This window comes from Notamacropus eugenii, chromosome 1, assembly GCF_028372415.1.
Source record: "Notamacropus eugenii isolate mMacEug1 chromosome 1, mMacEug1.pri_v2, whole genome shotgun sequence".
In the NCBI taxonomy this organism is placed as follows: Eukaryota; Metazoa; Chordata; class Mammalia; order Diprotodontia; family Macropodidae; genus Notamacropus; species Notamacropus eugenii.
Window position 1 is genome coordinate 506,012,255 of NC_092872.1, and position 25,861 is coordinate 506,038,115.

The following is a 25,861-nucleotide window of genomic DNA, read 5'->3' on the forward strand; positions in this document are numbered from 1 at the left end:
CTATACCCCTTGTAAACAAAGGTCCCCAGGGGGCCTTCCTTTCCCTTGTCCATCTCCTGTTTTCTTTTGGCTGTTGTGAACAGCGCTTAAGCCAAAATCCATGACTACCTAGGTATGCTAGGTAAATCTAGTTATAACTAATTTGCTAAAGAATGGTTTGACTTAGATATTTTGCCATGAATAACAGATCCCTAGTCTTTTAAAACTGAATTTCAGGGGTTCGGCAAGTTTAGGATTTCATCCTGTACAATTCAACCAATAAAAATGGATCTGTTTGTGCTAGGATACAATTACAAATGAAAACTAGTACCTGTCCTCAAAGGGCTTCTATTTTGCTGAGAGGATGCAATATGTAAACAGATAAGTAAACACAAGATAATTTGGAAGAGGATGAGAGCACGAACATTTAGAGATGAGGAAAGATGAGCTAAGCCTTGAATGAAGCTAAGACGCCCTGGTGGGTTGGAGAATGCCTGTAGAAAGGGGAACAACCTTTGCAAAGGAAAGCAGGTGGGGGATAATTCCAAGTTTGGGAAATTGCTAAAATGTAGATTAGGTGAAGAGTACTGTGAAAACAAGCCTGGAAAGATAAACTGGAGTCAGACTGTATAAACCTTTAAAAAAAATTTTTATTGCTTTTTTTTTTTTTTTTACAGAACTTGTTTCCTCCCTATGTCTTACACACAATGAAAACCTGTTAATGCCAAGGTAAGCATTTTGTATTTTATATGAGATGCAACAGGTAACCATTGAAAATTCTTGAGCAGGGGAGTGATGTCAGATATGTGCTTTAGGAATATTATTTTGGCAGCTATGTGGATGGTACATTGGATAGGGGAGAGATTGGAAGCTGTGGATTCATTTAGGTGGCTGCTGAATAGATGAAGGAAGAGATGAATGAGAGTCTGAAGTAGGGTGTTGACCACATGTGTGGAGAAGAGAATATATGAAGGATATGGGTTGGATATAGAAATGGCCAAACTTGACAAATGATTACATATGGAAGATGAGGGAAAAGGAAGAGTTAAGGATGATTGAATTTGTGAACTTTGTTGACTGGAAGAATACCTCCAATAGAAATATGAAATTTTTGAGGAGGGTAAAGGGAAGAACATAGTAAGTTCTAATGTGAACATTTTGATTTTGAGATGCATAAGGATATCCAGGTAGAGATTTTTGGCAGGCATTTGGTGATACAGGTCTGGAGCTCAGAGGACTGGGTAGGGTTAGGAGTCATGTTAATAAAGGTGATAATCTTGAACTCCTGGGACCTGATAAGAGCATTGAGAAGTTGTAGTGAGGGGAGGGCCCAGGACAAAACCTTGGAAATAGCCACGCCATGCATGGGGATGGATAGAAAACTGGTGATAAGCCTGCAAAGGAACCCGAAGTGTGGTCAGACAGGTCAGGAGAGAATCAAAAGAGATGAGTGTCAAGAGCTGAAGAGTATCCAGAGTGATCAATGTTAAGAAAGATGAGCACTAAGAAAGACCTTTAAATTTAGTAGCTAAGAGGATGTCTTTCTTAGCTGTTAATAGAAGGCAGTTTCAGTGGAGTAATAAGGAGGGAAGCCAAGTTTGCAAGAGGTTGGGAAGCAAGAGTGAGAAGCAAAAACAGTAGAGAGTTTTTTTCTAGCAGTTTTGGCCATGAAAGGAAGTCAAGATATAGGATGATAAGTTGAGTGCATAAAGTTAAAAGATTTTTAAGGGTGAGGGGAAGAAGACTTAAGTAGGTTTGTAGAAACTGGAGAAGGAACCAGTAGATAGAAGAGATTTAAGATCATAGAAAGGGGATGACTGAAGGGACAGTCTCCTGGAGAATGAGTGGGATGATATCAAAAGAAGACAGGGCAAGGCTGGACTTGACAAAGACCACCTCCTAATTAGAGACAAAAGTAAATGAGAAAATAGAGATGAAATTGAGGGGTATTGTACTTTAGAGGGGAATCCAGGGAAGTGATGAAGGATGGCCTTGATTTTCTCTAAAGAAGAAGGTGAGGTTCTTTGAGATAAAATATGAGGAGGTGTGATAGTAGGCTTAACGAGAGGGTTTGGGACAGTTGCTGTGGGTATTGTGATAGAAAATTATACATATCTTGAGATCTGTAAATTTTTGTATTGAGAATTACATAGTGTGCCTAAATAAACTTGTATAATTTATAATGTATAACAAATTTTTAAAAGTTTCTTCTATAAGAAAAATCTTAACTGATCCGGAATGTCCATCAAAATAACTTTTCAGTTATTACTCCAAAACTTCAAACACTGTGATCTTTTTATCTTACTCCTTCCAATGATGCAGATTACAAAAAAACCCTGAAACACAGAAGTCATATTTATGCCGATCATACTTGTATATCATCTCTCCAGAGCAATCACTGCTGACAGAATAAACAATTTTTAGACTTACCAGACACATAATTCAACCTTTCAACAGATACCAAGAGCTTTGTTGAAATTGTTGTCTATCTAAAAATGTGATGGCAGAACATCAGCAGTTCTACCTTCCAGTACCTCATCAAAGCTGAAATTCTACTAGTACTTTAAGGGATTCTGGGGTATACGTTGGTAGCCAAAATAAGACATACAATATTTTAAACTGAAACATGAAATTCAAATTCTTCTGGCTGGTTGCCTACAGACCATTTTCTTTAATTCTTTTCTTTTTTTAATAGGAGAAAAATTTAATAAAAGCAATTTAAGGTCACAAAATCTAACTAGATCTGCCTCATTGTGCAAATGATTTGTCTCCACATAATATTTTGTACACTGTAAATAATAAATGGTGAGTGGATGCTTTCTACGGAAAAACTTTAAAAAGGTATTTGGGCACAATTGCTTTGATGAATCTAGAAAGTGTTAAGAATCTTTTGAAGTGAAAGCTTTTCTAACTGGCACTTTGTGTGACAGAACTAATACTGGATGGAAGTTGCAGTCAAATTTAGGTTTGATGTAAAGAAGAACTTCCTTACAACTAAAACCAAGCAGAAGAGAAATAAGCTGCCCTACAAGGTAGTGCTTCTCCACTCTCCTCCCCAGTCTCCTTCCCCCAACTTGTTGTGTCTCTAAACAAACACTGAATGACCACCAGTCTTTGGATTTGTTATATCCAAATCTTTCCAAGAATAGGTTGAATTAGGTAGTATCTGAGGCTCCTTCTCCTAGATTTTTGTGACACTTTTAAGAATATTTGGTAACCTGTTTTCACACCAGATTTTGGGATGATACTCATGCTGATTTTTAGCTTTGTATCTGACTCAGACCTTTCATTTTAAGGATTATTTTTGGATATGATAGATATCTTTTAGGGGTCACGACAGCAAAGAATTTAATGTCTATAGTGAACTATAGTCATATTACTTATTTAGCATTGACCACACAGGTAAAGTAGCAGGCCTATTAGCATGAAGCAATAAAAGAGAAGGCAGTATCCCAAACAAAATTTCACAAAGATTCAGGTCAAGAAAAGAATCAAGATTTTAAAAGCCCCCCAGAGGATCCTATTCTTTGTGAATGATCCAGACTAATTCACAATAATGTCAACATCCTACTTAAACATACTGATTTTTTCAACTCTTTAATCTTGAAATTCATTCAAGTCAATCTAATGTATTTGGTAAATCCTTACATAATGATACATACAAATACAGAAAGCCTACTTAAATTATTTTTCCATTCTGCTGTTTTGTTTAACTTTAGTAGCTCAGGAATATATTAAAAATAATATAACTGTTCTAATTATGTGTTAATTTAATCCTGCTCAACATCTAAACCAAACTTTTAAGACATTAGAAGAGGTATGAGATCTGGCTCTGAAATACATAAAATATGATTATTTTCATATTTTTCTCTTTAACCAAGGATACTAACAGACATAAAATTAACCTACATGCAATGTTATTTTGAAATGTTTCTTATCTGTCAAAGTGAAAAAAACAATTCATTCATAGTTTTACAGGGTAAACTAAACATGTGAGAAAATCAAGTCCAGCATGATATATATACATTACCAAGATGCTGAATCAACCAAAACAAAACCCATCAATCAATGAAAGGTAAAAATAAACGCATTTAAATGTCTCAATTTGAGAAGTACACTTAAAAAAATCATGGTTCAGATAAATGAAAAATCATCTGAGTAATTTTTTTTCACCTCCTCTGCCCAAACTAATTGATCTGTGTATCAGGAAAACTCTTAAGTTTGATTTAGCCTTGTATATGAGAGTGAACAAAAGAACTCTAAACTTGAGACTATTTCAGATTCAAAAACTATTACCTTGTAATTTTGCACATATTAGTTTCTTTATTCCAATTGTTATGTCATCATAAAATACTTTTGCTTTCTTATAGATGAAATGAGCAACACTAAAAACCTTTATTTCATAAATGATTTCCTGGAAGAAAGCTGGGAAAAGGGGTTTCATGACATAGTCTAACCTCAGCTGAATGGATTTTCATCTTTACACCAAAAAGGCAATTCATAAGGTTTTCTAGACATCAGTGTTTTTTTAAAAATGTTTTAAGGCAAAGGTTAAAATAACAATGCAGCTTTATTGCTCAAACTGGTATAAAAGTATGTGAACCTATCATCAAAAGGTAATTTCTAATGAAAATGTTTACTATTTCAAACTGTAGAATACAGAACTATAAATAATTCCCCAATAAGATTCTATGACCCATCATTTGATGGTTTAAAAGTAAAATACTTTCCTGTTAGAATGTAGGTATTAATGGTGCTTGTCAGAATTTAAGCTATATTCTCTGATTTTTAAGCTTCTAACAACTATTCTTCTTTTTTGGGGAGGTTTCAATAGTTTTTCATATGAAATATGTTGCATATGACAAATAGGAATTTCTAAATATTCCTATTGAAAATAATTTTCTCATCTGAGAAGGAAAGGCTGTTCTATTATTTCCTCAAAATTTACTCTTCCTTTTGGTCCAATTTTCCATTTTCATTTCATTAGTTTGATTTAGATCAAAACTATTTCCTTGATCACTTAAAAGCAATCTGGCCCTGAAAAATTTAATCTGCAGTAACAAAAAAAATAGCCATAATGTAGTATAATGAGATCTCGTTGTAGATTCCCAAACCTCTAGAACATAACTTTTTGACCTTGATAACTGTGACAAAAACAGAATTTTGTGATTTTGGACTCTGTAGTGCAGATACTACTAATTGGGAAGTAAAGACAAAATAAAGGGAAAGGTTTGAATAGCTACTGATTACAAAACTTAATGTTATTTTAATGGCTCTTCAAAATGTTTGCTAAACACTATTAAATTATATTTGTAAACAGAAGGACACTAAAGAACATAACTTACAATGCTTTCACTGAGAGATTACTCTAATTTCCAGTAGCATCATTAGGGAAACTCCTTTTCCCTAATGATATGTAAAACATTATGGTATCAAATGATCAGAGAATAAGTGAAAGATGAAATAACACAAAAGGATACGCAACCTTTCCTGCAGTGTTTTCTAACTTCAACACAGTGTACAGTTTTTATAGTAACACTATAGAAATTCAACTTTTAATGCATTGTCCCCATTTTCTTTGGGTATTTTCCTTAGTGATACAAAATGGGGACAACTAACCTTGGGGAGAGTCTCCCCTTTTCCTCCTATCTTCATTAATTATTTCCTCTTATTCAGGAAAAGAGTACAATCATTTAATATGCAGCTTTCAGTTTTCCTTTGTTTTTCCACAGATCTTCTTGTCCTGAACACTTGGGTCTATTGTTTCTTTACTACAGATCACTGGACAAAAATAGGAAAGTAGGCAAGGAACATAAAATTACCTCCATCAATTCTCTAATAATATTGGAACATGTTGGCAAATGTAGCACTAATCAAGTTAGAAAAACTTGTTCCCACAATGAATCCCCAATTTCTCAAAGACTGTTACTAGGTTAGAACAGCTAAAGCTAAGAATTCTAGACTTGCATCCTGACCTTCCTGGAAGACTATGCATAGATTTATCAAGGATATCGTTAGAGCCTCCCCCTTTAAATTGATTCCTGTGGACCCCTAGAGTGAGAACAGTTTGTATTTTTATAACATTCTGAAAATCCCATACTAAAATGATAAATTTTCATTTATACCATTTTTCCCCCTTAAAGGAAAATCAAAAACACCTTTATCAGCATGTCTTCTATGAATGCTTAATAACTTTTAACCTTAAATCAGGGATTCTTAAACTAGTGTCTATAAATCTATTTAAAAAAAATATTTTCATACCTGTATTTCAATGGAATTGATTTTTTAAATCTATGTATTTTATTTTAGGCTTTAAAAACATTATTGTGAGGAGTCCACAGGCTTCACCAGACTGCCAAAGGGGTTCGTGATGCAAAAAAAGTTAAGAACCACTGCATTAGATTTGGTACAAAATCCATTATAGAAATCTAAACATTTCAAATAAAATAATTCAAGAAAAATGGAGGTGATAAAATGACCTTAAGAATTAGTTCAGACAAATTTGGCTCTTCAGTGTCTATAGCATAAACCCCACAGATCCCCAACATAGCATATTTATTATAACACTTATATTAATCAGCAAATATGGAGGCAGTTCTCAAGTGGAAAAAATTTTTAAAAATTGAGGTTAGAATTCCCACCGAAACTATGCAGGATATACCATATAAATGATCTTAAGGCTGTATCATAGATCCATAACATTAAAAAAAAATTAAAGCCCAAGTGTCCTGTAAAACCACTTACGTCTTTTTTTGCTTTTTCCTCCATTCCTCAAATAATTACAATATGTTACTTTCCAAATGAAGGAAAATGGAATGCAGTCTAGGATTCACTAAGTGGAATTCCAGTCTACTGCTTCTCTTAATAGTATACCAATTCTATAATTCACCCATAAAGATTAACAGTCATAAAAATATTTCCTTAATGTTGTCCAGAAAGTTTTTGAAAGTATTACATCTTACAGTATATTTTTCTGACCTTATCAGCACTGAGTTGTTTTATTAAGAATGTATTGAATCTGATGACACCATCAAGGTGGAAAGTCCAGTACCAAATCTTTTAAACCATTATTTAATGGGCTATATATCATACTTAGTTTTTATATGGAATATGTCGAAAGAGTCAATTTTTTCTCTGAAATATTGTCTCAGACCCTTACAGTTTAATAGTCCCACTCAAAATACTGACACTGGTCTATTAATCTGTGACTGTACAACTTGAGATTTGCTTTGTGATTTGAATAAAAACTGTTATATTTAATATCATAAACCTCAAATTATTATGAAATGATTTTTTGTGAACTGTAAAGTCCTACAGAAACATGAATTATTTTGATGATCAAATTAAGAGTACAGCAGAATGTTCATGATCTTAAATCTTCAAACTGCATACCCACATAAGCAATTTCACTTGTCAGCCAAACATCATGAAATTATAAAATGCAAATGCTATGTATGTAATCCAAACTCATTTTCTAGTGATTTTACTATATGAGTCTATATTTTCTAAATGTGAACATAAAAGGTGTTCAACCTCATCACTCAAAAAATTTTTTTTATCTTAATTATCATTCCACTATGATGAAAAGAAGGGCATATAGCTGAGTAATTCATTTTGTCTTAGTGAACAAACTTGAGGTTTCTAATTTTTATTCTGGGCAGAGCACATCAGCTATAAGTTTCTTACCAATATATTTCCAAAAATATATGCAATTTTAATTGTTTAAATAACATTAGCAGTAATTTCTGTTTTGTCAAGTTGAGAGAGCCAATGACTACATTTTGGCAAGTTGAGCTCCCTGGGTCAACAATAGAAGTGCTTCTTCTTAGGCCATGAATTTTTTCTTTTTCTTAATGAAAGTAAGAAGAGACAACCATTTGTCTGACATAGCACTATGATTTCTAACACACATCTAAAATCATATTGTAAAAGACCCTCAGAAATTTTGGCTGAAATAAGTTACTGCAAATGACAGTAGCTGATTTTGAAACCACAACATCTCTACCATTTATTATTATTTCACAAAAAATACCCAAAAGTGATCAGATCATATTTATAGGTAATTGTTTGCCAAGTGTCATTTTTTCCCCCTAAAAACAAAACCGTTTTTGAGTTATACAAGTGTCAAAAAGCAACTTGGAACCAGTAATTAATATTATTATTATTATTATGGTTATTATTTTTTTAAACCAACCCCTAAACAAAACAGTTGTATAACTTAAAACCGAACCAACAGTTTTGGTTGAAAATTGGTATTCATTCCCTATTCCAAAATACAAAACAAAAACAAATGACTCCTGAGCCAAGGTTTTGTACTAACTAAATTTTGGCTTGGGGAAAAATATTAAGTGCCAAGATATAGACAGACCACCTAAGGATTTATCATGGAAATGCTGACAACCTTGAACTATAGCAATGCAAATGTGTCCCTCTAAACACTGTATTTTTTATTATTATTAAAAGTGGTAGTGTTTACATTTGCAGGTATCTTACGCTTCAGCATCATGAACACTGAATAGAATGAGTAAACTCTTATGGAAGGTCAAAGATTCCCACATGGGTGACTGAGACAGAAAGGTAAAGGTCCTTGATTATGAAAATAAGAAATTAGAAATAAATAAATAGAAAAGAAAACAACAAGGCTAGAACTAAGAAAATATGGGGAAGTGTTAGATTGGAATGGTTCAAATGTGGTATTAGCAAATCAATGGTCACAAAATTTGTGACAGAAACCCCCCACCAACTTGCTAAAGGAAAAGCTTTAAAGATTCACCTCTTTTGGGGGGGAGGGGCAATAAAAAAGAAAGAAGAGTTACTTTTAAAAAGGCTTGTGTTACTAGGCCAACAAACTGCATGACTGATTTAAAAAAAAAACAAAACCTAACAGTATACAATCATACAATCCATACCTTTTGTTTGGAAAATATGTCTTTCTTCACACAAAAAAGAAGGGTGTGGGGAAAATATTTTATAAATAAACATCATTTAGCATTAAGATTTGCCTACAAAGGTTTCTTTTTTTAAAATCTCAAATGTTGTGGGCATTTCCCTATGACAGGTACTCTCAACCATTTGGAAAACGATGATTCATAAAGTCTTTCAATTTGTCTTTCCTCATATTTCATGATTAACCATAGACATGATTAACTTTGTTGCCTGTTCAGAAGTTTGAATAGACCCATAACACTTTGTATACCCTTAACACTTAAATAAAGTTTTAAAAAGTTTGGCACTATGATTCAAAGTTTTTGGCTGTGGTAACAAAAATTAAGGCTTATTTTTTTTATTTTCCTCTAAGGTCCCACTTCTGCCTATTAAGTTTCCCTAATTCTTAAAAACTACAGGCACTGGATACATTCTTTAGTGCACAGCAATACTGTACATCAAGATCTTCTATCACTTTAGAGGTTCATGCAGCAGCTTTTCCTTGAACTTATAAACTACACAAACAAAATTTTCAGAGCACATCAGCTATCACAACGCATAGAATGGGGGCAATTTTCCAAAGTATTTATCTTTGCCCTGAAGATTTCCAAGATTCATTTCTTGGGTAAAAGGAGTCAAGACAAACACTATCAAATCCAGAATCTCTACAATTATGGAACTGGACTGGGACAGAAGTTTAGAAACAAAAGCAAAGAAAGCCATACCACTTTAAATGGTAACAATTCTTAAGCAACAGGCTTCTGAAAACCAGTATTTGGCACCTGTTGCAAATCTATAAACATTGATTGCAGCCAAATTTTCATGTAACCTGAATTTCCTCCCCAAAGCAACTATTGGTGAAAAAGCTAATGTCACTAAAGAGGCAAGTTTTAAATTCACTTCATTAAAATCCGGATTGGTTTGGGTTTGTTGGGGCTTTTAAAGTAATATAGGCTAACACTGTTCTAAATCTGATATTTCAGCTGTAATTCTTGACTGTACAGATTGTACACGAAGGTTTAGACACATGAAAAAGTAACACTCACAGAGACATAAAACACCTAGGTATAAAATATAAAGCAGTGTAGTAGTTACTAAAATTACATGCTTTCTTATTGCTACAGTGATTTTTGCTCTTTTTTCTTTTTACTGTACCACATGTTGTTCTAAGCATATAATTTGCATAAATTATTCAAGTTTAAGAAAAATCCACACATCTTTTCACTTTTAAGCTACTTATATAGTTAATATAAAAACAAACATTTCTAAGGTATCTCTTTATTAAAAGAGAAATAAAAATGTCATTTGCAACTGGAATTCAGTGGCCAAATACAAGGGCTGTGTACACCTTGTCATTTTTTATAGTTTTTTGCCCACTCGGTCTAGTGGAGGTTGGTGGGGATTCTGCCCAGTCTACAGAGGGTCACCATACCTGCACAATGCCTATGTGTTTCTTTTTTTCTTTTTTTCTTATTTTTGCAAAAAGGACTATGAATGACCAAAGACTAACATTTATAATTTGTAGCAAAATTTGGTTTATGTAGAAACAAGCCATGTTTTGCATTTGGATAGAGATTTAAATGAGTTAAAGCTAAAATTAAAAAGCATGATGCTGCGACATCTGGTCACTTGTTGAAGACCTCACTTTTAAAGTGGTTAAGTTTGCACAATTTGTACTTTTTTTAAACTAAACAGTATTTTTCCTTCTTTTATAAACCAGAAAAACTAAACTACAGATAAATTTCCCTACCATGAGCTAATGCTGCAGATAGGGTTGACAAAGCTGTACAGCGCAATCAAACATACTTACATCTTAGCTCATTTTACAGGTACAGCCATAATCAAGGCACAAAGATCTTCTACAAGTTATTTTTTTTTCAGTAAAGTTGTACAAAATAATACATTTTACAGTCTGTACAAGAATAATAATCCAGCAGTAAAATTAAAAAAAAATGAGGGTAGGGGAGGAAAGGAGGAGAAAGAAGAAGGGGAGAAAAAAAACCTGTGAGGACAACTGTCCAGTTAATGATTTTTATATATAGCAGACAGGATCATCAGTGGACAAACCAAAAACAGTGTGTGGGGAGCTCTCCGCAATCACAGGCTGTATGCAGTTCAAATAATCATGTCCGAGGTTGTCCTAAGACCACCAAAGCTGGATTTAAAAATACCCTTTTGAAAGGTAGCAGTAAGTTTTTGCACTAGGTCTGCTGTAGAATTGTCAGGATTTCCGTTCAAAGCCACATTATAGTCAAAGAGAACCAAACTTGGGTGTCTTTCTTCAAACTTGGTCTGTAACTTGGCACCTTCTCTCATCTGATGCAGTGAATGGATAAAAAGTTGAAATCATGGGTAATATAAGTTTGCCCATAATGGTGTTACATTACCAAATATTTCTCTCTTCATATGTGTGTGCACATATGTATGTATGTATGTGTATGTGTTTTAACTTTTATTATTCCCCAATCCTTTATGGTGCTTCACACATTCAGGGCTTTATTTATTATTTGATTCTGTTGCCGGTAATAATGTTAGGGAACCCAGGTGGAAATAGCCTATTTGGCTGGCCATTTAAAAACTGTCCAAGGGAGACAGAAGCAAGCTAAAAGTCTGCTATTGTCCAGCAAGGAAAAAAAGGCAAGGGTGCAGATTGGAGGGTGACTGCATCAATTCTCTTCTACCCTATGTGGGCAAATATTTGTTTTGTGTTTTGTTTTGTTTTTAACATGAGCATTAAGGAGTCCAAAACACAGGGAAAAGTGCTCTCCATCACAATAACTCGTATTGACGAAGGTGCATCCGCTGAATAATGTCCCGACAGTCATTGAAAACCCTTCTGATGTTTTCTGTGTCCACTGCGCATGTGAAGTGGGGGTAGCAGTAGTGCCTTCCATCTCCACTTGCTGTGCTGATTCTCTGGAGGAGGAAACAAGATTATATTAGGGTAAGCAAATACAGTAAAATCCCGTGACTTTATGCAGTAATGAAAATGTCTGAGCAATAAAAACTTTGGTATTTCTGAAAGCTTCCATTGGGGAAGCACAAAAAACAGACAGTGAATTCGAATCTCTAAGAATAAATCAAGAAAAAAAATCAATGCATGATATTACATGATATTGTAGAATATATAGAGTCAACTTTCATATACAGCCAACTTTTGGTGTCTGTCTCTCTACACACACACACACGCACACACACACACACACACACACACACACATACACACAGACAATTTCTTAGCTAGCCTATCAGTTAACTGCCTTCGGGCTTGAACTCCTAAGTTCAGTCAATACACAAACAGGAAATACAAACTAACTCTCATAATAGCCTACAAGAAATTAAATGAAGTAGGCAAATCTGCTGGAGGTTGAAGGGAGTGGGAATCACACGATATATTTATGGAAGAGCACAGACAAGAATTGCACAGGATGAGAAGTCATGGAGGAAGAGTCCAAATAAATGAGATCACCCATACTTTGAAGTATAGAAATAAGTTTAGCATATTCTTAAAGCAGGCAGATGTAAGTTCCAGGGCAGTCCTTGTTTTCAAATATCTTTGACAATTTCTCCCCTTGGTGATTACTGATAATTGAGAATGGGTTTTACTTTTTATGTTCCCATTGCCCCTTTAGATGGTGACTTCCATCTAAGGACCTTAATAAAACTTTTTATGTCAGATGGTATTTCTAGAAATGTAAATCATGCCACTCAAAAAATTTGTTATGGTAACTGTAAAAACTGTAAAAACCATGAAGAAATTTCACTAGAAATTTGCATTGCATTCTTTGTGAACAGAACCCTCAACCCCAAATAAACCTATTCACAATCAATAGTAGTTTATTAGATACATAACTGCCCTAAGAAACAACAATCTAATTAAATAATCTATGCGGCTAATATTTTCTTTACTAGAAGTATTAATAATTATTAATTATCATGTCCATTTAGCCATATATAATTTATTCAGCTGCTAACTACTAAGACCATATTATATATTAATAAAATAAAGCTAAAGACTAGGGGTAGTGATTTCTCAAAGACAAAATTTTATTATGAAATTTAAATTACATAAGTAAAATAATACCATACTTACAAGAAATTCATCCCTAATAAAATACTTGGCCCTTGTAACTCTGGGATCCTCACCAGGCTCAGGTGTTGCTAAGAAAAGGGAGGAAAAAAAATCTTGTCAAATCATATCATAATAAGGCAAGAATTTCAATGGATTTATGGCATTAACGTCCATAAATCTATCACAGAGCACAAATTATATACATAATTTCTTCCAAAATGAAGAGAAAATTCATAGAAAAAATGTTTAGGCATGGCCACAAGGTAATTTTCCTAAAATGTAATATGGTCAAGTTACTATTACCTTTTTATTTATAATGGGAGCTACCTATTTATTTTCTTAACATTTTAATTATTTCATCTGCAATAAAAATGTGACAGATACCCCAGGTCTGTGACTGGTTAGAGAGACAGCACGGTACAGTAGATAGAGAGCCATCCTTGGAGATAGGAAGACCGGGGTTCAAGTTTTACATCTTATGCATGTGTGTGACCATGAATAAATCACTTAACGTACAGATAACCCAGCAAAATTTATGACTCTAAATTACAGTCTTAATATCTGTATTGGCAAAGGGAAATTACATACTGAGTTTTCTATACTGAAGAAATCACAAGTCTATACTCCCTCTCTCCCCTGCTAGCTGTGATCAGTTGATTGATGTTACCACTTCAAGAATTATAGGAGCCTTCAGAAGTCCAACAAAATGTGGCAGTGATCTGTACACTGCATCAGTCAGGCGGTAACACAATATATTCTTTTTATCTAACTGAATAGTGTTTTGTGACATTTCACAAATATAACAAATACTCTTGGTAAGAATTTAATTAAGATTTCCAATATGATTACTTAAAGATCAGACTCACAACAAAAACCACATAATTTTAGGATGCACATGACTGACCAAACTGAAAGCCTTCTAATAGCTATTATCAACTTCAGGAAGAAAACCTTACCATCATCTGGTGTAGTGTAGCGAGCAAATTCTGGAAAGTAGTCCTCAATTTTAGATTTCCCTGCCAAAACTTTCTCTGCTAATAAATCCTGTTTATTCAGGAAAAGAATTACTGAAATGGTCCGTAGCCACCTACCAAAAATTGAAGCCCAAAAAACTGTTAGATAGCTGGCAGGTATTAATAAAATAAAAAAAATATTTATTCAAATCATACACTCATTTGAACAGAGTTGAAATATTTTATAGTATGTTACATCTCCTCAAACTCTCATTGCAAAGGACATTTTCTTCATGTTTTTTTAAAGACATTTCAATTTTGTCAGATTTAAAATCCATTATCTTGCAGGTCAGGGTTTTAAAAATATTTCAATATTGTATTTCAATATGCAGTATTTAATATATAATTTCATTGTAATTGGTTTCCTTTGTAATACTTCACATTTTGTTTTATTTATTTAAAAATATTCTTCTGGAAAGGGATCCATAGGTATCACCAGATTGCAAAAGGGATCCATGACACATACACAAAAGATTGAACACTCCTGCTCTGGGATATTCGATATTTATATGAAATGACTACTACTACAAAGTGAGGGTTAAGCAAACTATTCCAAAACCAGAAATACCACACTTTACAAAATTTAGTTATCTAAATGTTGCAGTGAGACTTTGAGTAATATGAGTGTAGTTCAGTTCATGGACCTGTTGTTCCAGATACTCTTGAAGAGGTTTAGTGCTTCTTGAAGCCGATTGGTCTGATTGTCCTCTCGTATAACCATGTTGTAGCTACTGCTGGCCACCACAAATATTATAGCAGTCACATCTAGATAAGGAAAAACATAGGAATTGTTATTACTCCAATACTCAAACTCTCAGGAAAGTTTAAATATTGAATGCAAATCAAGAGGGAGATGGGCTGAGTTGGAAAACACTTCATGGTCACTTAAGGATAAGAATCAAAAGAGAATTTTTAAAAACCCATGAAAACAGAAATTGATGGAAGGAACAGAAAAGAAAAGAAAGCTGGAATAAGTAGCTGAAAGCTAGCAAGAAAAAAAGAATATAAAGAAAAAACAACAACAAAAAAAGAGTTTTCCAAAGGAGAAAAAGCAAATGGAACAAAATCACTATTTAAAATCACTACTCAGAACAAGAAACTTTGGGGAACAGAGCCATGTGGTGTTTTGTGTTGGATGCATTGAAGGGTAGTGAATGTGAAGGGCAATACCAGTGACTGTTCAGAGACACATTTATGACCACAAAGGCTGCATTCTACAGAATAATCCCTAGAATGCTTTTTTCAGTGATAATACATAGGTTTACACAAAGAATATCATAAAACAAGACAAATGGAGAAAAATAATGAGAGGGTAAATGCATTCATTATTAAACATGACTAATACAGGAGTAATCTTTAGCTACTCCTACTCATCAAATAATTCAAGTCTCCAGGCTCTAGATAAATAATATCCTGTAACAGTGGTGTCAAATTCAAATAGAAAACAGGGGTCACTAAAGTGTACATAAGGATCCTTGACCTGAATGTTGACTAAGAAAACCATATATTAATATCTATATTTTATCGTATTTTTATTTTATTAAATATTTTCTAATCACATTTTATTCTGGTTCAGGCTGCAATTGGGAGTGTTATGGGATACTTATGGCCTGTGGGCTGCATGTTTGTGACCTCTGTCCTAAAGTACTAAAATAATTTGCTGATAATTTGGCTGACCTGCTATTGGTAATCCTTAAAAAGTCGTGAAGAAGAGGAGATGTGCTATATGAGGGGAGATAGACAAACATGACCCTAATTTTTAAAAAGTAGAAGGTGGATTCTTCAAATTATAGACAAGTGACCATAGCTTCAATTCCTGGCAAAAGTCTAGAGTTCAGCATTATTAATGAGTTGGCTTATAGGTATTTAAAGGAAATGGTGATCATTGACAGCTCGCATGGATTCCTCAAGAACAGGATATGCTCAGACTGACTTAATTCCATGTTGTAACCAGGTTAAGTTGGGTAAATTAGGGAGATGCTGTAGACATGGTGTAAACCTAATTTTATCAAGGCATTTGACACAGGGTCTTGTGATATCCTTGGGTACCAGTCAGATAATATTATAGTTAGGTAGATTCAGAAATCTTTGAATGACAGGACACAGGGAGCAGTGATTTAGTTCAGTTATTAATGATGGGCCTGGAAGTGTACCAGGAATTTGTCTGTGGACCTGTACTGTTCAAGATTTTTGTCAGTGACTCAGTTTAAGGCACAAATGGCATGCTTATCAGATTTGTAGATGACAAGAAGAATGGTGGAACAGTTCACACACTGTATGACAGAGTGAATCAGATTTTTTTTTTTTTGGGTTAAGCTAGAAAGAATAATGATCTATATCTCATAAGGACAAATATAAATTTCTACATTTAGGTACAAAAAACAAAAACAACTCTATGGATACAGAGATAGGATACAGATATATAGCTTGACAACATTTAGCATGGAAACAGGTCTGGAAATTCTAGTGGAATGCAAACTCAATCTAAGTTTACAGTGTGATTTGTATGTTGTTGTTGAATTGTGTCCAACTCTTTGTAAAGCCATATATATATATATTTTTTTTTGGCAAAGATACTGGAGTGGTTTACCATTTTCTTCTCTGGCTCATTTTACAGATGATAAAACTGAGGCAAACAGTGTTGAGTGACTTGCCCAGGGTCACACAGTTAGTAATTTGTCTGAGGCTGGATTTGAACTCAGGTCTTCTTGACTCCAGTCCTGGCACTCTACTCAATGTGATAAGGGCAGCCAAAGATGTCAATGTGGTCTTAGGCTGCATTAATATATACATAGCATTCATAATGAGGGAGGATAGAATCCTACCCATCTACTGTGCCTTAGTCAGTAATATGGAATCCTAAATTTTCAGTTCCTAAAATTTTAGTAAGGACATTGATAAGCTATGACGAATTTCAAAGAAAGCAAATAGGATCGTAAAGACCTTGAAACTATGTTATATGAGAACTAACCGAAGGCTTTAAGGGAATAGGATAATGGTCTTTAAACATTCAAATGTCCATATAATGTGGAATTCAATTCATACATTCATTATGCATTTACCATGTGTAAGGCATGGTGCTAAATGCTGGAGGACGCATTTGTTTTGCTTGGAGCTGGGGGGCAGAACTAGGAAAAATGGGTAGAAATTACAGAAAAATTTGTCCTTGAACCAAAAGCCACTTAATTAAGATTGTTCCAAAGTGGAATGTGGTTCCCAGAGAAGTAATGAGTACCCAAGCACTGGAGGTCTTTATGAAGAGGCTGAATATTCTGTTGGGTATATATGAGTATGTATGGGTATGTATGTATATATGTACGTATGTATGTATGTATGTATGTGTATGTATGTATGAGAAGATTCTTGTTCAATTAAAGGTTGTACTAGATAACCTCTGAGGTTTCTTCCACTCTTCTCAGCATGCCTGAATGATTAAAAAAAAGTTATCTTTATTACCTCAACTGACCACTTTGCCATTAGTTTAAAAAACAAACTTCAGAGTCCTAGGAATAGTTGCCTTTCTGGAACATTAAATCAGTATAGTAATATCTCTGTAAATGACTCTTCTGGGAAAAAAAAAAAGTCAACTTCAACTCCACAATACCCAATGCTGTTGTCATTAGAACTCAGCTCCTTGAACGCTCACCTTTGTCACTAGGTATATGAGATCATTAAATACAGATGAATCTAACCCTTTTTTTCAAAGTGTACCTGGACAAATGCTGAAGTAATCTAACATGGCTAGAATATTGGGTAGGAGGGAATGTAATAATAGTAATGTTGCCATTTTGTCCCCTAAAACAGTGTTAAGTCAGATAAGCCTTCCAAATTGCATAAGAGCAACAGTCTATATTTAAAAAAATATAAAAACAATAAAATAAAACTATAAGAAAGCAATTTGCATTTTGTTTTGTTTGTTGCTTTTAGGGAGAGCCAAACTGCCCTCAGACAAATGACCTCAAGAGTTTTTACATTTAATATGTTTTTAAACTAAAGTAGCAACTGAATTGATAATATTTATTACACATGATTCTATATGTAAGATCTAATCAACTACCATATACATTTTCCCTTTACCAAAAATTAGATCTTCATCAATAAGACATTAAAAGAATAACAGACTGCATGACAAGGGAAAAATAAATAAAGAAGTTTATTATAAGGTTTAGTAAAGTAAAAGCTTATTTCTTTGGTCATTTGGAATTAAAATAAATCTTAATTATTCTTAAGAGAATCAATTTCAAACCATACCATTAAAACACTGGATCCATTTTCTACGTTCATCTCGCTGTCCTCCAACATCAAACATGCTGGTGAAGAGAAATATCTAGTCACTTACAAAGGCTAAAATATGAAGTCACTAAAGCAACAAGAGAGGTGAAGCTTATATACCTGATTCAAAGTGTTTAGAAAAACAATATTTTTAATCTTTTTTATTAAATTATTTTATTTTTTTCAGTGTTCTACAATCACTTCCATGTATCTTAGATTCCCCCCCTTCATTCTTCCCCCTCCCTCCTCCCTCCTTCCCTAAGACAGTATACAGTCTTATATAGATTCTACACATACATTCCTATTAAATACAAAAAATAATATTTTTTAAAGTAAGTACGAGCTTGTTACTCCCTTGTTTCTTGTTTCTCTCTTCTTTCTTTTCCTCCCCAAAGTTAAAGAAATTTTAGTTCTTGAATAAGCTAGTATAATTTGGAACAACCCTGATCATAAAGTTACAGAAACAAATAAATAATAGACTTCTTCATATTAAGCAATGGCTCATCTACTTGTTGTTGAAAAAAATTTCCAATCACATCATATTATATTCTTATTTGTCTTAAAACCAAGGAGACAATTCAAATAATTATTTCTAATATAGAAATTAGTGTGTGTATGTGAAAGTTTCTAATGTAATTATTTCCTATAAAAGCTCATCAATTACAATTTATGTAAATCAAGATGAATACTGTCAATAACTGATCAGCATTCTTCTCAGTGTAAGTTAGAAGTAAGATAAATGTACTAGTAGCAGAATTCCAAGAGAATATAAGTGCCCTAAGGACAAGGACTATTTCTTTTTTATCTTTGCATCACTAGCGTAGTGCCTGGTACATATTAAGTGCTTAATAGAAGCTTATTCACTGATTGATTGATTGACTAAAAGAAACTGAGTCAAATTTCATTTACCTAAGCAAAGATGGAGAGATTTTGAATATATTAATTATCAAAATAATTTTCATTTTTGCTGCAGTGGAAGCAATTTGAAGCAAAGTGGTTGAGTAGAAAGAGCCCTGATACTTATGTGATCTTGGGCAAGTCATATAACCTCCTTGGGCATCTGTTTCCCCATTTGTAAAATGAGTTTGGATGAGATGGCCTCTGAGGTTTCTTCCAACACTAGGTCTATGATCCTATGCATAGAATTTTCACAGCAGGATTGCTAAGGTTATGACAAACAGAGTCATTTTTACAAATGAAAAGGGAAACAATCAGATTTGGAGTTTTAGATATCTTCTGGGCAAAGGTAATATATAAGTATATCTTTTGACAGAGTTAAAAGTGAAAGGAGGTAATTAGTATAAAGCAATTTAATTCATAAGCAATTCTTAAAGGAATACCTACTATGTGCCAGCAATAGGACTGGGTTCTGGGAATGCAAAGGCAAATATGAAAATGGTCACTGCCCTCAAGTAGTTTTCATGCTCCTGACAATTTAGTGAAATTTTGGTTCTCACAAGAAAACTAAGATAAGTCAGGGTGACATGATTACTTTTTAAAGGGGTAGGATTATTTAATAAATATTTGTTGAATTAATGAATTTGTTGAACAAAGGCAATATTAAAAATTACTTTTGAAGTAGGACATCTCGAAGTATATGACTGATTAAATTTATGTTTTTATATAGTTTTGACCTTTTCACAAAAAAGTGAGAAAAAGAAACCTTAAATGCCATGATATTGCCAATGTGATCACAATGCCTTAATGAGCATATTTTTCTTTTCTGTTTGGTAGCACTGATCAAAGAAAAATCACACATTTTAGCTTAGGCAGAAACACATTTTTATATGCTATAAGCAGTCCTTTTTCAATTATGTGCCAAAAGGAAAAATTTTTGCTATTACTAATATTGATAAATCACATTTACATAGTTCTTCAAGGTATACAAAATATTTTCCTACAGGAACTCTGTGAAGCAGGTTGATGGCAAAAAAACAAAAAGGCAACTTCCATAACTTTCTTTTACCAGAAATCTTTTGGAAGCTTCATATTTCAGTCTTTGTAAGTAAAACATTGGAAAGGCAGGAAAGCATAAAGGGAGAAAACAAATTATGACTCCTTCACACTTACTGAAAATTTACTTTATCCACTTGAAATTTGGTTTCGAAAATTCCTGATGTCAATACTCTGCATCTGAGGAGATCCTAAAAACAAAAAGTAAAGTCAATAAGTCAGAACAATAAATACCAATGATTACTTCATATCTGATTACAAAGGAAAAATATTATTCATACTAAAGAATAAGCATCTTATTTTTACGTATGCAATAAAATGACTAAATCAGAAAAAAAGTATTAAATTGTGGCAGAGGAACCATAATGATCAACACTGATGAAACATAGCAAAACTAAGCCCCTACTATAATAATGTACTAGAAGAATAAGGGAGGAATTTGGGAAGACTGGTTAACAAATATACCCAATTAAGCTGCTTCAACTATCCCTTAATAGTTGGATCTAAATTACTAAATTACTACTTCTAATGAAGATAGAAATGCTGGAAATTACTTCATAGTTTGTGACATGAAAATGACTAATTTTAGGATAAAAACAATAATGTTCAATTTAAGATTATTAATAAAGATTTCCCTTCTGTTATGCCCAATAGATGGGTAAATAAACATTATTTTTGTCTTCTCTTCAAGGTCAAAAACATTGTTACTCTTTCATAAAAGAAAGAAAAAATAAATCATATAGTAACTTATTAAAAAGAAATAAAACTGTGCATATAATGTTAGCATCTTAGAAATTAGAAGTCATGTTTTCTATCTCTTTCAGGTAGCTATGTATGACATTTACATAGATACTTGCTACAAGTTTTATTTTCATGTGAATCATAATAATAAACTGACATTTTTGTGTTTGGTGACTTTATTGATGCAGCAGACTCCAAGGAAGGAAATTCTCTCAATCAGTGAAGATTGGCAAATGTTCTCGAGTTTAGTCTCAAAGAGTTGCATGGGGTACTAAGAAGTTAGATGACTTAGTGTCACACAGCCAAAATATGTTAGAAGCAGCCTTGAACTTAGGCCTTCCTGATTCCAGAACCAGCTCTCTATCCACTTCCAAACCTTTAATTAATGTTTAAAATAAATGTGTGGAGACTACTTTTAAAGCAAGATGTAATTTACATTTCATAATTTTTTAAAAAAGTGCTTTCTAAATAAGAACTTTCAACACATAATGATAACATTAAATGGGTTATATGAAAATGGAATTATCAAAATGAAGTTGTAAAATTAAATGTTTAAAATCTAAAATGCTGATATTGATATAAAGGAAAGGATTAGAAAGATAAAAATTATATCTATAGATCAAGATTTTCCTCTGTTATGTGAGGTTATGAAAAAAGTGATCTTCAACTTCTAATGAAGTTTTCATAATAACAATGTGGGAAAGAATGACTCCTCAAGGACACCTGATTATCAATAGCAAATGCATAAACCCAAAAAGGTTTCTTCTTATCACCTAGCAGATTTCACTTTCACAAATATTCAGGAAATAAACAAGTAATTTTAATACTGGACTAAGGAAAACAAGAAAAATCTAAACATCAGCATACATACATATACATGTTGCTAAAATAACTTAATATGCTTTAAAAGTAAACAAATAATTTTTGGATTATACATTATTTAGACTCAGTTATGCCACTGCTTTTGTCCACTGGCTTGGATAGTTGCTATTTGGATTTATTTAAAATGAACTTTCAAGTTGTTTTTTTTTTGAGATTTTTGTCCCAGTCCTGTTCAGACTATCTAATATTGTAATTAGCAAACAGTATAAAACTAATTATCTTAAGTGGATAAAATTGCTTCAAATTGACTGGAATAAACAAAAATAAAAATAGCTATCCTTAATAAAACTTTCTAACAGTGCTTTACAGGTTACATAAAGCTCTCATATACATTATCTCATTTGATCCTTATAGTAAAGCTTTTTAGGTTAGGAAGAAGGAAGTGAGAAAAGAAGAAAGGGAGAAATGGAGGAGGGAATGAAGGAAGAAGGTAGGGAAAGGAAGAAAGAAAGGAAGGAAGAAAAGAAGGAAGTAAGGAAGACTGATGGATGCAATGACTTGCTCAAGGTCTCACAATTTATAAACTCACAGAATGCTAGAGCTGGAATGGATTTCAGAGAACGCTTGCCAAACTCCCTCATTTTGCAGATGTAGAAAATGAGACCCTGAAAGTTATGTGGACCATGGCAAAACTAGAACTAGGACACTGCTCTTTCCATTACACCATGTTACATTTTATTGCTTGGTACTGAGCTGCTTGGGACCAAGATATTCTTGGGGAGATGACCAACTTGTATATGGTGTCTTCTATTTCCCCAAATGCTTAATCCATCAGGATTATACAATCAGTAAGTCAATCAAGTATTTGTTAGAAACCTATAGTGCATTTTAAATAAACATTGTCTTGATGCAGCCTAAAAAGACTAGGTTCAGAAAATAAACTTCAGAACTGAGTGGAAAATCTTTCAGAATAGAGTAATATAGATTTTCACATGCATAAAAAACAATAAAATACCTGCAAATTTTTTTTCAAATGCTTTATACTTGATGGATTTTTCACCTAATCAGTTAACTATACACTTAAATGCATACCAGAGATAGGCTATCAGGTCTTTCATCATCACCCTTCCAAATAAATAAGTTACTTGAATAAAGAATAACTGTATTGTATAATATCAGTTCATCAAAGGCAAACAGAATTGACCAAAAACAACCCCCATAAAGCCTATGATATTGCCCAATGTTTCTTATATGACAAGATCAAATAACAAAAAGATATTTGATACCTATTATATTTCATTAAATCAATATCAGTTCAACAAGTATTTTATATTTGCCTCCTACTAGATCCTGTGGATACAAAGGCAAAAGTGAAAACAATCCTTATTCTCATCAGATCACAATATTTCCACATAATGTTCACACTCTTTCCAAAATATTTTTATAACATTATTTTTACTTCAGAGGAAAGATATTTATAATAGTTAAGTCAACTTCAAATAGCTTTTTTCAAGTATTTTTTAAAGCACTCTGATTTTAAAAAGAGTTTCACTCACTTGGTCAGATGGTGTATATTCATTTTGTTTGACTACATCAATCTTGTCTAGAAAGCTGAAAGAAAAAAATCATTCAAATGATGTATGTCTGTAAACTGTATGCCATTACAAAATTATGCCTTTTATCAGAATGATTATCACATACATTTATATTATACTGTCAATAGAAGTTTTGTTTGATTAAATTTATAACTCAATTCATATACTTTTAAAATGATAAACAAATAGAATCCTTCAAAATTAAAAACCCTAGAAATTCATTTGGTAATCCATGGGTAGAGACTGAAATTAATATTCTGAAATGAAAAAAAGAAAGTGGAACTCTGAAATCTACATATGTTTCATAAACTAAAAAAACTGCTACAAAGTATTCCACGAAATTTTAGAGCATCACGGCTATAACTGCTGTATGGTACAGTGGTGGGTTTTTTTGTTTGTTTGTTTTTAGTGAGGGTTCTGTGTCTTGTAATCTAACTTTAAAAATACAAAATAGATTTTGCCATTATTGTCCAGCAGAGGGCCAAAAACACAACCTTCCAATGTTATTTTTGTTATAGGAACATTTTCAGGGGACAAAACGAAATATGAGTTTTAAATTATCTATCTGTGGAGGCATCCCTATGCCTTCCTGTCAACTATATATATACATATATATGTGTATATGTATATATATATATATATATATATCTGTCAACTATAATCAATAATTCTTATTTACTGAATTTGCCCTATATATCTAATATGAGTAAGTATGGAAGAAATATAAGACATGTTTTATATCCATAAAGGGACTTGTATCCTACTTTTGGACATAACACCATTAATCAATTAGTGAATAATATATCCTTGTGTAAGAAAATTATATACTGATATAATGTGCTAAATTACATAATAGATAATTTGAAAATAGAATAATGGTACATAGTAAGGGTGTAGTGAGGCTATGGATAACAATTGAAAGAGTTAGAGAAGATTAATATAGGTTGGAATTATCAGAAAACACTTTCCATAGGATCTAAAACTTTATTTTGACATTAGAAAGCAATATCTAAACTAAGGGTGGGAAACATGGCACTCCTGATCTAAACTTTAATTATTACTTTGCTTTTAGCCAAAATACTTGAAAAATTATTTTGTAAAAAGTCCCTTATATTGACCTAACATAGTAACATCAGTTTTTATTGATGAGATCACTACATCACCAAGAATGTAAATATGCTAGGAAAGCCTAGCTCTGTATTTCCTTATGCTCTACAAGTGACAACTTGAGATAATCTACATATTCTGAGAATATTGCATAGGTGTTGGGATTTCAGAAACTGCTTGAAGGACTAAAGAAGAAAATGGGGTAGATTGTGGTTAGGGATGGGTAGGAGAGAAATTTGGAAGGTCCAATGTAGGAGAATGTTTATATGTTTATTAGGATGATCAATTAGATGATTTTCCCCTGTATCACTTAAGAAGCAAAAGACTAGGGACTTTTCTGCTATAATACTGCTTCAAATAGAAAAGCAATCTTTCAAGTAGTCTGTACAGATTGATAAGTAAGTCATCTAAGTCCAACAAAATATCTGCAAATCTAATTTTCCAAGTTTTAACAACTGCTATCAAATGACAAGTAGAAAACTTCTTATGATAATCTTCTATTGGTTGTAATTCTATATCAATAGTCATTTCATACTCCAAAAGTCTTTCTGACAACTTTTATTTCTAATGAAAATGAAATCCAACATTTCTACAATTAGACATGCCTTTTGCCACTCAAAAGAAGTAACTATTAAGTTGAATTAATAAGACAACCTTAGTTGCTACTTAGTCTTAGATGCTACTGCCCTGACAGAGGGTAGTCACCTTTTAGACCAATAGTCTCCAAAGTGGGGGTGGTGGCTGCCCCCCTTCAGAGTGGTGATGTGACCTCAAGGAGGCAAAGGTATGACCCTAAATGGTGAGTGATCAACCAGCTGGAGGGTGATTAGATGGGTTACTACATTCAAAGAATTATGTTGGAGCCAGCTCAAACTGCCTCCCAAGAGTTGCTGTTAAATTTTCAATGTTAGCAATCATTTTTGGAAATTGGAAATTAGGGCTTGATTTATTCTTTTACTGTTATGTTGTTTTACGTGATTTTCCAGACTTAGGAAAATGAAGAAGAAAATGTTAGGAATGCTGATTAAACTTGAAAGTATCAAGTGTACATTTTTCCCCCTCTGGAGAGCTGGTTGTTAAACATTTACCAAGCATACTTCTGGTTGCATTTCACACTAGCCACAATAGACTATTTTGGGGCTTATGTCTAACCTAACCACACCTACCCACTCATTATTACCCAGTACTCAAACTCTCTTTACCTTCAGAAGATATGCAAGCTCCCAAGTTCCCTACTTTAGTAGTACATTAGTTTGTTCCCTAACCATGACTAGAGCACCCACCACAGTAGTTTGTACAGTTACCATTGGGATAATTCATATTCCTTCATATTCCTCAGTACACCCTAGACCATCTTGCAGAAGTGAGGTCCTCTGGAGCAG

General features: G+C 33.1%; 1 protein-coding gene across 4 annotated transcripts in view; it reads right to left on the reverse strand.

Annotated features, from left to right (window-relative positions):
• Window positions 1-10,415: 10,415 nt before the first annotated feature.
• The window catches only part of GNAS (GNAS complex locus), a 308,988-nt gene continuing 293,542 nt past the window's right edge, over window positions 10,416-25,861 (reverse strand). For all 4 annotated transcript variants that reach the window (XM_072633425.1, XM_072633427.1, XM_072633426.1 and 1 more), the window contains exons 6-12: window positions 23,334-23,388; window positions 20,332-20,405; window positions 18,241-18,299; window positions 14,634-14,754; window positions 13,933-14,063; window positions 12,998-13,065; window positions 10,416-11,820 (exon numbers count right to left, since the gene is read on the reverse strand). In XM_072633425.1, coding sequence (XP_072489526.1) covers window positions 11,674-11,820; window positions 12,998-13,065; window positions 13,933-14,063; window positions 14,634-14,754; window positions 18,241-18,299; window positions 20,332-20,405; window positions 23,334-23,388 — 655 coding nt within the window. In that variant the 3' untranslated portion in view covers window positions 10,416-11,673. The remainder of the gene's footprint in view (window positions 11,821-12,997; window positions 13,066-13,932; window positions 14,064-14,633; window positions 14,755-18,240; window positions 18,300-20,331; window positions 20,406-23,333; window positions 23,389-25,861) is intronic.